The sequence below is a fragment of the Anguilla rostrata genome, chromosome 1 (assembly GCF_018555375.3).
Source record: "Anguilla rostrata isolate EN2019 chromosome 1, ASM1855537v3, whole genome shotgun sequence".
In the NCBI taxonomy this organism is placed as follows: Eukaryota; Metazoa; Chordata; class Actinopteri; order Anguilliformes; family Anguillidae; genus Anguilla; species Anguilla rostrata.
The window spans coordinates 9,969,397-9,983,995 of record NC_057933.1 but is presented as its reverse complement, the minus strand read 5'-3'; the positions used below and the strand labels follow the sequence as shown (position 1 = coordinate 9,983,995).

At 45.8% G+C, this 14,599-nt stretch overlaps 1 protein-coding gene across 4 annotated transcripts in view; it reads left to right on the top strand.

The window, feature by feature from the left end:
* Positions 1–2,573: 2,573 nt before the first annotated feature.
* Positions 2,574–14,599, top strand: part of samd4a (sterile alpha motif domain containing 4A) — a 38,726-nt gene continuing 26,700 nt past the window's right edge. For 2 of the 4 annotated variants that reach the window (XM_064321389.1, XM_064321363.1), the window contains exons 1-2: positions 2,577–2,879; positions 4,427–5,046. In XM_064321389.1, the coding sequence (XP_064177459.1) occupies positions 4,851–5,046 (196 nt within the window). In that variant the 5' untranslated portion in view covers positions 2,577–2,879; positions 4,427–4,850. Of the gene's footprint in view, positions 2,880–4,426; positions 5,047–14,599 lie in introns of all 4 variants that reach the window. The other 2 variants (XM_064321371.1, XM_064321379.1) reach the window with 2 other exon arrangements.

The following is a 14,599-nucleotide window of genomic DNA, read 5'->3' as shown; positions in this document are numbered from 1 at the left end:
CCTAAAACTATATGTTCTTCTGAAGTGAGATGACAGCTTTCATATGACTATATAAAAAATAACTTTTTTAAATTTTTTGTCTTTATTCTCTAATTTGGAGGCCACTCGCTCCTTGCTCATCATTGAAATATTCTTGAGAATTCCCATTCTTGTGAAAATTTAAAAATATATATTTTAAATATGCAAACTCTTCAGAAAGTAAAGGGGGAAAACACAAACAAGTCGGGGCTGTTGGATGGCTCGTGCTGTTAAGTCACTGTCCCGGTGTGTGGATGTGTGTGTGACCGGGTGTGACCTGATATGCCGAGTGCTGCCTGTGGATTGCAACTCTGCAGGGCGACGCATAATTGGCTGTCTTGTTGGCTTGACGACAAGTTTCATCGTTCGCCATCGCCCTCTGCTGGTCAATTCGGTGCCCACCATCTGCGTCGTCAAACTACCCACGAAGCGTGTTCCTATGACTGAACGGAACTGCTGACTTTGATTGAAAAAATGGATCTGTTTTAATGATGCCTAACAAACAAACAAAAACTGTGAAGGCAAACCTAGCTGGTTTTTGTTATTTTGTATCAGCACAGAGCCATCCGAGTGCATAAAATGACATTTTCACCTCGCTTCTTATTTTTATCAATGCCTAGAAGTTAAGACAGCCCCGCCTAGCTCAGAGTGGGATCGGAGGGGCATAGTGGAACAGGCGTTGCAAAGGGACCCCAAGGAGAGACAGATTTTGGGATGGGAGCATGGTATTTCAGGTGCAGACAGAGAATTTGTGGTTTATGTCATGTATGCGTGTAGGCTGATAAATGGAATGTGTGTATTGAATTATGAAGTTGTTATCGAGACAATGGTCCGTTTCATCACAGTTTTCTGTCTGAACATTTGAGGGGAAACTTCTGTTCCCTCGTTATTTGCCCGAAGTCTAAGTTCAAGCATAGAAGTGATTACTTTAAACAATGTGTCAATTATTATTACTATTATTAGCAGTAGTAGCAGTAGTCGTCGTAGTAGTACTCATACATGACTGTTACACTTTCTCACCACAAGGTGACAGCAAAGACTCATTATGCGAACCTTGGAAAAAATGGAAGTTGACTACATTAAACTTTAAAGGTGGGTATTCAAATCCACTCCCACTCACAAATACAGATTGTCTACATTTCATTAGACATTTATAATACTCATCCTTAATAACTGAAGAAACTGGAGCTGAATGGTATTTTTGTTGCCTTGAGAGAAACTCTTGTACAGAAAATGCCTGCATTTGCCTGAACTTGGAGGGAAACAAACTTGATCCATCATTCATAAACAGACAAAAATATTCTTGACAAATACATAGGCTATTGCATATATATTTTACAAAATCGGTAGTGATTAATATTCATATTGTGTCATAGTTTTTAATGGCTAGTGATGGCAAACTCATTGTCCGTATTAACCAATACGTACATTATTAGGTTCAGGAAATGTAATTGTTTTAATTAATCTATGTCATTTTCAACATTGCCTCTGCCCGTTCCCATTCCACAGCGTATTATCACCCAAGACAGAGGTGGCAGGCTCTGTTTCTGCAGTATCATAATGGTGTGGAAAGCAATACTATGAAAATAAATAAAAAGTTATGAGCATGTAAATTATGAATTCATTTGAAAAGTGACGAGCATGTGAATTATGAAATAATTTAATTTTAATAACAGGCTGTAGCCAAGGCTACCTGTCTGAGTGGGAATGCTTTTGGACAACTCTGTGACTTTGATGTACTGCAGAGGTAAATTTTAACCTGGAAGGCACTCTTTCAACAACCAAACTCTGGTCAGACATCCGTAAGATTCTTCTCTCTTCTCGTGCCCAGGCAATATTAAATTCACTCAGCTTTGACCTAACAGGAGCATTTGTATGACAGACAAGGACATGCTGTAAGATAGTGGTTCTAGATTTGGTTGCTGATGTTTCAATGCCCATCAGACGTCTCACCTTGCACCCCTGTGAAATCCAGGATAGCTCCAGCAGCCCTCGGCTGGTTATTCACTAGGAGCTACATTGATTTTTTTTTCTGGTATGTGACACTAACGTTTTATGTTTAGTATAATCCTACGTGTTTCTCGTGAACAGTTAAAGAGACTTCGTGCTGTGAAAGCCACCAGGTTCTTCACACCGCTGCAATGAATCGACAAAATGCAGTGACCTCGCGATGTAGACGGGAAGAGGGGAACACCCTCTGTAGGGCGGAATGCGAAACTGCACAGTTAAGTTCACAATAAAGAACTTCAAGAATATGGGTGTACTTTTTCAGACTCATTGAAACGGGTCCAGTTTCCGCTATGACATACGAAATATTACGCGGTAAGACACTAAACAGCGAACTGTGAATTTCTAAAAATAAAAAAGTAAAAAATAAATAAGAAAACGTATAGGACCGGTTTACGAAAAAAAGGTTTAATGAACGTGGGTTTATTTGGGGTTTCTAGGTCTGGATCTGAATGACCAAATCGCCCCCTCCCAGGTCTTGCACATTTACACATAGCTTCACTCTTGTTTTGATTTTGCCCAGTTTGCTATGGAAACCCTTTTTTTTCGAACTTGCTAATCCCTGTCAGTCGTCTCCGTAGGATAGGCAATGTGATCTGTCCCTAACTCCATTCTCTATTTTTGTGCTTCCCTGTGCTGCCAAGCCCCTGACGTAATGCTTCGTGTTAATTATTAGCATGTGGGAAGCAATGCCGAGACTCTCCTCCGGTTAAACAAGAGTAACAGAAGGGAGCAAAGTTAGTCAAGATGGCAAAACACACAGATCCGGAGTGAAGGGGCACCGCTCCCCAAAATTTTGAATTCTGTTGCGCCCCGTTCAGCGATCACTACCACCGATGAAACCGTTCTTGGAAGTGAGTACCATGTAACTATTTTTGAACATTGTTACTCGGATTCTGTAATAATATTTATTGGTACATGCCACTTTCTATTGTTCGAACTGTTCGTACTTATAGTTAGGCTATACCTGGCAAAGAAAATAAATTTCCACGGTGTCTTTTTGGGGGTCGTCGGCGATTATTAATGTAGTTTATTTTCGTGGATTAGAATTTTCTACACGTTGACAAATACGTTCGATGCACTACAACTGTAATGTAGCCTAAATATTCGTGATTAGCCAAGTGAAAGGAAACGGTTAACGCGGTTCTTAAGAGTTCGTTGGCTCTGCATAGACCGAATAGAATATTGTATAGAATTACAGTGCAGAAAAGCCTAGCCATGGAATGCTCAAGTACATTTGGAGAATGTTCTAGATTACAAAATTCTGTCTACTAAATTACTCGGTGATCATCTCGCCTAAGTGTTAATATAAAGCACTGTTTTGCTGCTAGCATTTACCACATTCATGTGAGTATCCTCCGTCCATTGCTTTTTGAATATCAGTGCCTATTGATAAGGACAATACCGAAACGGTCGTGCACGTCGCGTTTGTGCTATTGAGACGTGGGTCCGTTTTGAGAAATGACTGACTATTTTTCAAAAGTCGCCTGCATGGCACTTGAAACAAGCCATTTTGGACACTTCCAAGCCAAAAATCTTGACAAACCGGGCTAACGTTAGGCTACTGTAGGGTGGATCCTGGCGAGTAGGCAACGGGAGACCGTCAGGGAAGAGACCTGGTCCGTAACAACGTTAGGAGCGGCACAGGATCTCGGGGGAAGTATTCCACGGTCAAATAATGTGCCAATTACTCCCGGGAATCGTATTTTTAGGCACTGGTGGATGTAGTTTATTTTTGTCCCGGTGCCGTGTGTCACAGGCCCACGTCCATAGGGGTCCGCCTGACGGAAAAGGGGTCATTTTAAATGTTGCCCCAACAGACGCTGGGTTTGCTGCCGCTGCAGGGTCGATTTGCAAGTTACCTATGTGTTTTTTTTTTTTTAAAGCTAAGAATGGTTTCTTTTAATAGCCCGCCTATTTCCCCTCCTACGTTAATGAAAGTCTGCGCTGACTCGTTTCGCCGGCTGAAGCAACAGGGTCAATGTCGCATTTCCATTGCACAGGATATTCGCACTTGGGTATGATTGTCTAGCTTATGAACATTGGCGCCGAGTATTTGTATCTGTGTGTGTCCGGCTGTCTGTGTCTCTGTGTGAATGACAAACAGATATTCACTTATGAATAGAATGTAGCCTATTCAATTATTTATTTGTGTAATGTGTTAAAACTGCAAGTCATTTACAGATTTCACAATGTAGGCGATGTGTAATATGTACCTGACAGCTGTAGTTTATGCATGTAATAATTTCCATCCTCAGGTCTGTTAAGGTTAAATGGATTTGAGTTTAAAGAACACTGAGTGTGTGAGGATTTCATAGTTGTGATACTGTTATTACTGGGTGTGTACATTTGCTATTAGGGACATGGGTCATAGTCCTTACTGTTTGCTTTATCATTTCAGAGGTCTAAGGTGTTCCCCGTGGGACATGACTACGACAGAAACGCTAGTGTGACGCTCTAATCGCGGGGGAAAGCAGAGTCTCCTTCCCACAAGGTAAACAAGACAAGGGCCAAGAGAAGGGAGCGCATCGAGGCGGACACTTTGCCACGTTCCTTCTTTTTGAAATCCACAAGGACAAGATGCTGATGATGAAGAAGAGGAGATGCTGAAGCATCTGTATTTTCCGTAACAAAAAAAAAAAGAAACAAACAAGTGAACGTAACCCTCATGCAAAAGCCATTGCTGGTACAGCACAGCGTGAGAAGACAGAAAGGCACAGTGTTGGGTTTCGGGCGAAGCGGCGGCGAGATCTCCGCGTTTGACGAGCGTCGCCGGGGTGCCCCATCGGCCGGTTTCTAGTCCCCTGGTGCCCCTCCTCCAGATCATGATGTTTCGCGACCAGGTGGGCGTCCTGGCCAGCTGGTTCAAGGGGTGGAACGAGTGCGAGCAGACGGTGGCCCTCCTCTCGCTGCTGAAGCACGTCAGCCGGACCCAGGCCCGCTTCCTCCAGCTCTGCCTGGAGCACTCCCTCGCCGAGTGCACCGAGCTGCACGTGCTGGAGGGGGAGGCCAACAACCCGGGTGAGTGGCCCCCCCCCCCCCCCATCCCCAATCTCCACCCCCTCTCCCACCCGAACGCACACGCCCATTCCTCACATGGCCAGATCAGGATCGGGGTTTGGTCCCTCGCCTAGGCTCAGGCTCGGTGGCCTGGGTCATGGAGTGGCGGGAAGTCTTAGGTTCCTGTTTTGCTCCTTGTTGGCTTCTCCGAAGCTGAGGAAAGGTCATAACGGTCCAGCTCTGCAGCAGTAGGCTGAAGCTTGAACGAGGGCGGAATTATGGGCGGCCGTTGACCCGGCAGGCGCCCAAAATTAAGTTCTGTCCCTCCGGTTCAGATGAAGAGTCTGGGTTGCCGTTTTATATCGTTGGGGAGGTGGGCGAACATCAAAACGAAAACCGCTGGTAACCAGATAGGCTTATTAAAAATAGTGAAGGGTATTTGGCTGCCGTAATGAAATATGCTGCTTCTCCAGCGATATTTATAGGACTCCAGTACAGAGAGCGGAACATTCGGCTTTTCTAAACAGGCGTGATTATGCATAAACAGAAACGCGTACAGACGCGGATGCTTGCGTATGTACATAACATAGGATTCTCCGTAAGCTTTCATAGGCAGGCCCGGCTGCCTCGGGGCCCTTGGAAGTGTGTTATGTGTTTATGTGGAGCTTTAATGCAACAGGTTGGTTGTTTTTGTTTGACCATAAACACGGAGCACATCAAAGCAGAAAACTGGAAGTCAAAGTGGGTCACTGCCAAGTCGCAGTCTTTCTTGTGGGCGGCGCAAAAGAAAAGGACAAAAGCCTTAACGTTGTGCTCCACACACACACACACACACACACACACACAGGTGCTGTAGATGTCTTCACGTGACGGGAGTTTTGAAAGTTCACTGGAGCGGAGGTCGAGCGATTCTGCTGAGGTTGCCCTCAGTCCCTCTGGTCAGCATATTCCTTGAATGCGTGGTTAGGCGCTGTCTCACTTTCACATTCAATTGTCAGCTCACTTCGCACTCTGGTAAATCTGTTATGGGGTGTTCCGTTGCCTTGCGGCCACCCAAATCGGTCCTTCGCACACCTCCTGGAGTCGCCTGTGTCTTTTTTTGAAGTCATCGCAACTGTCATTGGCTCATCGGTCTGAGTACAGTCTGTGTGCTGGGGCCTCGGCCGCACCACAGAGAGCGCTCATATTCATCCTGTTCTAAAAGCAGTAGTCTGGATGGCTATGGTCTGGTTCTAAGTTCCACTTCAAATCTTGGGTTAGTCTCTGATTTTGTCAGCTAAGCGAGGTGTTCCCCCTCCAAACCTCAACACATCCATTATCCTAGTGTGAACATTTTTGGGAGATGTTAGGTGAGGTGATCGTGTGAGATGTTAATGAGTTGGCCTACTACGTCTTTGTATCTTATTGAGCGCAGGCACTGAGCCGTGTGCCAGTCAGCTGTCTAAAAAGCAGAGATGGGAGGGGGTGGGGTGGGGTTTGTGCAAAGTGAAAGTGGTTGGTCTACTTGGGGTTAATTTGCAGCTGGAAGTAGAGTGGAAAGACGCAGCTATTTGGAAAGTACTGTTCTAATGAAAGGCATCCATAATGACCCACTTTATTCCCTCCGTGAAGAAGTAGCCTTGTTCCCCATCTGAAGTGATGTAGCATGTTTGCTCTCTGTTAGGTATACTCCAGCGGCAGTATTTTTCATACTCAAAGTTATTACATGTATGAAGTCATTTGACTGTGTACTTTTCACACTAGTTGTGATTACTATTTTAAGTCTATGCTAGTATATTACTGCTAAAAGCCATTTAAATGGTAATAAATTGTAATAAATAAACTGTACAACCGGTCAATTATTTAAGAATGAAAATTTCATGTTCTACAGTACTTCTACGGTACAGTACTCCTGTAATGTGATTTAAGCAGCTTGATTTGTTCACACGTCAACCACAAATGTGAGCATTAGGTGTTCTGCAGAAGAAAACGCTAAGCTATCAGGTCAAAAAAAGAGGAAAAATTGAATAAAGTTGAAGTTTGTGTGGGTATGTGCTCGGTATTGTTCCTCTCTAAGGGGCGTTTCGTCCTGTCCCAGAGGCGATGTATAGGGGGTGGGGTTGGGCCAGGACAGGGGGGCACTGTTGTTATGAATGACTGACTTCATTCTGCAGTTTTTTTTGTGTGTGTGTGTGATGATTTAGCCAGCTCATGTACAGGCTGCTGTACTGTTCCGCGCTCAGTTGTTTTTCTGGCAACGTGGCTTTTCGGGCTCGCCATGGCACTCCACGCGAAACGCCAACACGTTCCCTGTCCCTGCGTGGGCGACTGCTCACGTTCCTGCTCTTTGTCCCAGCGAGAAGACAGACGTGTGCATGCCTGAGACTACGTGAAAAACAAGTCCTTTAGCTCTGAAGTGAAGCAGATACGCGTCTGTATATTCAGAACTGTTATTATTGTTGATCGCGAGAGCGTTTTGGTAGTGAAGTGGGATTCCTCTTTAAGCTGTAGAAGCTAGGCCAGAGTGCTGTTTTTTAGGACCAAAGTTGGCTCTTTGCTTTAAGCAGCTGGAGCCATTGAGTATTTATCAAGGCATATGAAGGGGGAAAAAAGGTGAATATGGATTTAGTCTTTCTTCTGTGTTTAAGGGCAGGCAACGAATGACATTTGTAGTGGTTTGAGTTTAATATCTGGGGAAAAGCATAACAGCTGACCACCGTTCATTGTTATGTGAATATGTTGTACGTCCATTTAACCTGGCGGTTTATCCAGTGTGAATTCTTGCATTATTAGCGGGTCAGTATGCAGTGTCCCAGCTGATCCGCGAGGGACCTTCTCCTCAGCACGCAGTGGACAGTGTGTACTTGACACCTGAAATGTGTCGACGGTGCGTCAGTTGAGCGGAAGGCGTTATGTACTGCGGGGGTACCTACTTGACGTCGGCGGCCACGCCAGGTCGTTGGCGGTGCCGGGCTCTGTGGAGTCCGGTCGCGTGCGTAAGGCGACTGTCCTCTCCGGAACTCTCCGGAAGCAGCCCGGGCTCGTGTGTGCATATCACCATAGCTGGCATGGGAAAGCTCACTGCCTGTCTCTCAATGCAAAGATAACCCGTTCACGTTGTCTGCGTACGCTTTGCATACTAGAATATCGAGCTAACAGAAAGTTTACATAGTGACCCATAAAGTTTCCTGCTCCTAGTGCTCTAATGTGGGGTTTTTTTTTCTTTATTACATGTGGGTGTAGCCCTGTATATTGAAACCCCCCCCATCCAACATTCAGTTGCAGACACACCCTCTCTAGTGATCAACACCCCGGGCCTACTCTTGCCCTGGCCATCTGTCTCCTCCTCTCAGCTGTTTTTTGCAGAAAATATCGCTGGGCCGTTCAGAAAGAGATAGAGAACTTGTCTCCCGTTTGGGTGTCGAACTATTCCATCGCACCCACGCATGAGCAAACACTTTATTTCTGGCCCCTGACTCCACTTCGTGAACTCATACGGAACCTCAGGAATGGGGCCGTGGAGGGTGCCAAAAAAATCCTCTTTTCGCTCTGTTCAGTTAGCGACCTGCCGTCTGAATCCTGCTCTTATCCCTCGCACAGCCTCCAGCAAACAAATTCAGAGATCTCGCAGTTTAAAAAACAAAAAAAAAAAAAAAACTAACGCTTTCACTGAAGTGTGTTTCACCAGACCTGGGAGCGATTGTGGTGGGGTGGACTAACTGGTTTGAAATCGCTGGCATACATTTGCTTACGGCATTATTTTCATAATTGGGCTTAAAAATCCTTTTCAAAAAAAGTGGACGGCTTATTTGTTGGAGTAAAATCACCGTAGGATTTCTTTTGGCATTATCTAAGCAAATTTAGTGCATGTGCTTGGCTCCTACATTTATACGTACTCATTTGTATCCCTGATTTTTCTCTTATTTTTCTGAATTGCTTCCTCACATATTTGTTGCAAGCAAGACCATGTTAAACGCTATTCTACGGCCTTGTTCTGTTCTTCTGTGACCTCACAGATGCCCTAAACCCCTGTGGTTTGCTGAAATCGACAGTGCTGTGTCCTGGCCTACTCTTCTGCAGAGTCTCGTTCTCCAGAAATGCAATTCAGGCGCGTTTAGCAGCTTAGGATGGTAACGAGGGTTTGGGAATTCTGAATCATTGAACTATATCGCATGAGCTCAGTGACAAACAATGTACAGTATAGGCTAGCCTGAACCAGGTGGAAGACAAGCTGTTTTCTTAACATTGAAGGGTTTTAACAGATTTGTTTTTCAGGGATAATGACACCATATTCATGAACAGTAGTAGTAGTAGCAGTAATTAGTGATCATAGGATGGTGTCCTGTACAGTTTTTCTATCTCTAGGTAAGCTTGACTGTATAGAGCAGTGTTTCTTAAATTATGGGTTGGGACCCAAAATGGGTCGTGGGTGTGTATGAGGTGGGTCCTGGAATAAGTCTGTAGTCCACTAGACTACGCTAGTTCTGTTATGTCTATTTCAAGGGTCCTTGAAAGGTGCAAAAGTTCTAATTTTGGTCCCGATATTAATAAGAACCAGTGAGAAACAGTTTAAGTTTAAGAACCAGTGATGTAGAGACACTCACGAAGAACGGGGCGGTGCCACTGAGCATCACAGGAAGACGCTGTGGGGTAGGTCAGAGACGGGACGGAACAGCAGTGCAGGTGTGGGTCTCTTACACACGCAGACTCGTACCAGACCAGAGCTGCCTGGGCAGGCTGACTGCGGGGGATTAGTGGTTGTGAGTGTGCTGCTGCGTTGGACCCCGGTGATGTCACTGGATGAATCAACGCTTATGGCAGCCGTTGCCCATGAGGTCATTACAAGAAAAATATGTTCATAAATCCAAGGGGTCAAAAGAAATTGGTTCCAATGCCTTTTGAAGTAGTCAGAGTGGGTGTCCAAAAGATGATGTTTATGTTTCCAAAAGAACTGACACTTGCAATATCATTCCATTATATTAAATATGAAATCTATTCTTTTTATACCCAGTGCAAGTAAATTGGGGCAGGTGTGTAGCATGATGTGTTGGGATCTGGGCTTATAATGCCAAAGGTAGGTGTAGGTGTGCATCACAGGTGGGCTCTCACAGGTGTGATTCACAGGCCCGGTTTCTTCCCAGTTTTCCTTCTGCTCTCAGTAAAGCCTCTTTGTGTGACATTTCTCTGTAAAAAAAAAAAAAAAAAAAAACACCATAGAAAATGAACTGACTTGAAATTGAACTGCTGTTGTACCCTTGAGCAATGTACATAACCTGAATTGCTTCCGTAAGATATCCAGCTGAATGAAGGGACTGCACGCCACAGATGTAAGCTGTGGAAGTTTGTGTGGATAGGAGCGTCTGAAAATGCAGAAAGTCCGAAAGGCCGTGTTTGGCAGTTTGAAAGCTGTAGACGTTAATTAGCCACAAGGCTATTGCCTCTGTTAGTCTGCCCGATTTGTTATCAGGGCTGTTATTGTGGGCAGTTGCTACTCTTTTTCTGAATGAGTTGCTGAGCTTGTGTTTCCTCTGCTGTCACATCTGATTACTCAGGATATTGGGGAGGGCTTCCGGAAAAAAAAAAAAAAACTCTTGGGCCAATATGGCTGCTCACGGTCCTTCTGCAGGTACCTGTGGCCTGGGTTTGTTATTGCGTTTAAATCTAGTGAACTATTGTCCCAAAAATAATTTATTTTACAGAGTAGCTTAAGCATGACGAAGAAACATAAAAAAGACAGACAATTCAACATCGAACATTATGTTTGAAAATAGAAAATGTATTAAAAAGGATATAGCCTATATAATTATAAATAACCATACTATAATCAACAGATCATCGATCAGAACGTCTGTTGATGGGTTGGGTACCTGGTGTAAAACAGGTATGTTCTCTGTTATCTTGTTTATGGTTTTCCGTATCTATGGCCAGGTGGTAGTTCTTTGTTCTCCAGGGTCGTCACCTATTCTAAGCAAAGGAACAGTCCAGAAAAAAACACGTTCAGAGTGCAACTGAGGACTCGAAAAGTTATGGATGGGTACTCAGTAGCTCAAAGAAGCACACAGATTATTAGCTTGTGCAGGTTGTTTTATTCTATTTAAAATGCGGCGGCTATAAGCTAACCGTGTCGCAACACGTTGCCCTCACACCGGGACACAGCGAGCAGCTGGCGGTTGCGTTTAAAATGCGCAGAATGAAACCGCTTCAGACAATCATTCCAAGCGTCTCCCTCCTGTAATTATGTTCGGTGAGTAAAGTAGTTCGACAGTAGAATTCCCTTACAGATGTGAGAAGTCTACCCCCCCTCCCCCCCCCCCCCGCCCTTGACAGTACAGAATTTTCTCCACCCCCTCCCACAACCCCGTGTTTTTGTGGCAGAACTTTGTGTTTTTTTTGTTTGTTTTTGTTTTGTTTTTTTGACGGCTTCGCTCTGCGTCGTTAGCGCAGTCAGCAGCGGCGGGGCCTCCGCAGACTCGGACTCGACACATTCCCGCCGCGCTCCGTAACCTCCTCCGCCGAGACGCGGTCGGACCGGTTCGGCGTTCCGGCTGAGCTGTCCCTGCACGCGCGTCTTCTTCGGAAAAAGGCGTGCGAACGGGCGGCGTGACGCGCAGCGCGCCCTCGCTCGCGCTCACTTCCTGTCCCTGCCGCGAAGGCGCGGTGCCCTGAAAGCACCTGCGACGTGTCCTCAGGTCTCTCGGCACCTGTTCCTGACGCGCGCGGAGAAACGTTCAGCGTTCAGTCGAGCCTTACGGAGTGCGTATGGTCTGTGTTGGACTCGTGTACTCTGTTAAGAGTTGAAATAACACTGGACATTTTACTGTGTAGTTACTGGAGGTGCTTATTACTTATGTACAGTAAAAGATATCTCTCCTTTGGGGGAGTGAATGTAGGGTCCTCTTCCCTGGACTTTCATGGTGCTATTATAGCCTTCTGCACTGATGAAAAATTCTTATTATTTTTGCTTCATAACAGGTGCAGAACTCTGAAGTATTTTTCCAGAAAGGAAAATGATCATCATTCCTCAACAATTGAGGAAGAGGGCAAGCAATACCAGCCCAGCCATTTCCTTAAATAGAGGTCTGGGACTCTGGAATCTTCGATCTTAAGGCCTGCATTCCGAACATAGTTCCCACTGCGACATTCCGAGCCGTTGAAAAACCTGGCCTCCTGAGGCTCAACAGGTAGACTTTAATTGCTATTCCACAAGCATTCTTATGTGCTTTACGGCCCACACACTTGCAAAGTTACAGCGCTGCCTGACACCAAGACCCTATGTGTAGATACCTGGAGGACAACGGGTTTCCAGAAGTGTGTCTGCGGTTGAATTCTGAATCAATACCCCGTCAAAGGTTTAATGCTGTGGGTCCGTAAATCCTTCTTTTGTTGAAGCTAGCTAAAAATACATTTTATTTGAGAATGTAGTTGTATTCATTCAAAATTACAGATAGCAAATTTACATAAAGTAAAACAAATAAGTGCTAAAAGAAGCACTTATGTCATACATTCTCATTTTGAGACCGGTCTTTAAATTGAAAAGCAGATGCATTGTTCATGATTTCACTGGTTTAAATGTGGATATTACTGCACCTGACTCCAGGAAGTTGGACTACTTTTTTTGTGGTGTGATGCCCTTCCTGTGGAAGTTCCAGGCGGTTTTAAAAGAGGAGTCCATCCTCCCTGTTGAATAATACAAACGCGCGGATGTCTAGGTGCCGGACTGACTGCGTGCGCTACTGACAGAAGCAGGTGTTTCCCGCTTTGTTAACCGTCCAGCTGAGCTCAATAGATAGTTAACCAGCGCTACTATTTCTGACTCTTCTGCAAGACCAGAGGTCACACATATAAATGGAACTTCATGAAAGAAATCGCATACACACGCGCGCACGTACAAACAAATACACACACACGCTCACATAGACACACGATGCACGCACATACACACGTGTGGCTCCTTGCTGCACCAGATTTGGGGTGAAGATCTTTCCATTCTTCATAAATACTGATGATCGCATCATGAATTTACCCAAATGTGTGGTGTGTTCCTGAAGACGGGTGGTTCTTGACCTGGCAGGCCTCAGTGTCTGCTGGTTTTTCTTTTTAACTTTGACCAGTAACCAGCTCAGACCCAAGAAACAAAGTGAGGTAACTAATCAGCAGCTTCAGTTCATCACTCAAGAGCTGAGTAACAGGAAAGACGGGCCAACACAGCTGCCCACCGTGATCAGGGAACCATGAGAGCCACTGCTCTTGACTATACATTTTTGGGGATGTTGATCAGCCTTCGTTCCGTCCTGTTGTTTAATATGGGGAATCCGGGTCATGGTGAAAATGGCGTAGTTGTGTTCTTCGGTTGTTCTTAGGAACACCCTGGCCTTTGACGCAAGACCCTTGCTGCATGCTCACCCTAGGTTTGTGAATCACTGGGAAATGCAAAGCAAGATAAGCACTTTGCAGCTGTCAGGTACTAAGACCTGGCTGACGGTGCCCTGTAATGTGAATCATGAAATGTCCTTTACTTTGATTTACAAGTTTATGCAAGCCTAACACTTTTTGTTCACAAGCTCAGTTTGGCAAGTTAGTCAAAGTTAAGGACAAATGTTGAATGAATTGCAGCCAGTGTCTCTCCGGTTTGCCAGTGGCGGCTGGTCAGAAGGCGGGGGCGTACGAATAGGGAATTAATTCTTGCTCCGAGCTGAATCCCGTTGGGATTTAGGTCAGTGGGATGATGGGCTGGAAAGATTCGAAATCCTTTACCTTTCACCTCGTTGCTTAGCACCGCAGTGGGGGCCTGTCTCGTCCGGGCCTGCTGTGGCCTGCCTGGCTTGACTACTGCCAGAGGTGGGTGGGGCGGCTTGTGGGGTCCCTGGAAGGGGTGGGGTGGGGGTGGGGGGGGGGGGCTGGGCAGGGGGGGGTTGTGTGATGTGCATCTGCTGTGTAAGGTACTGAGACGCTTTCATGTCTGCTTTCGTTTTGGCCTTTTTCTCTATTGAATCAGCCTGTTTCAACCGGCACTCTCTCCCTCCGTTTGTTTTCCGGAATCATCTGTTCTTCTTTCTCTCAGCATTGGGGAGCATTTAACCCAGACTCTTTTGTGAAGTCTATCAGACTGCTGAGTTCCTTTCAGAATATCGCCTCGTCCTCGCCATTCCTTAGCTGGGGGCGGTTTGCCGAAACCTGTAACCACACCTTTGTTACGCACATACCCCCCTCCTCCTCCCCCCCCCTCGTAGAATGCAGTAACCCCCTCCCCACCCCCACCCCCCCACTCCCCGTTTTCTCTATTCTGCGAAAGGCGCTGGAAGTGGGGAGGCCGTTTAAGGAAGTGTTTGTTATGGTAGGGGCCGGGTGATCTCAAAGAGAAAGTATGTGTCTAACCAGCGGCCTTTCGGATGCAGCGCAGCAAGTCGGAAACCGTGCATTCTTCGGCAGGCCTTGTGGTATTCCAGCGCATTCCGCAGTGCTGAGCTGGAGCGAGGGATGGGTGGGGGAGCGCTCTCTCTCCCCCCCCCCCCCCCCCCCACCCCTCGCTCACTGGCCTGCCTTTTCCAAATGGGCCATTCTCCTCTCCCACATTTCCCTCCTGGAAAATCCTGTC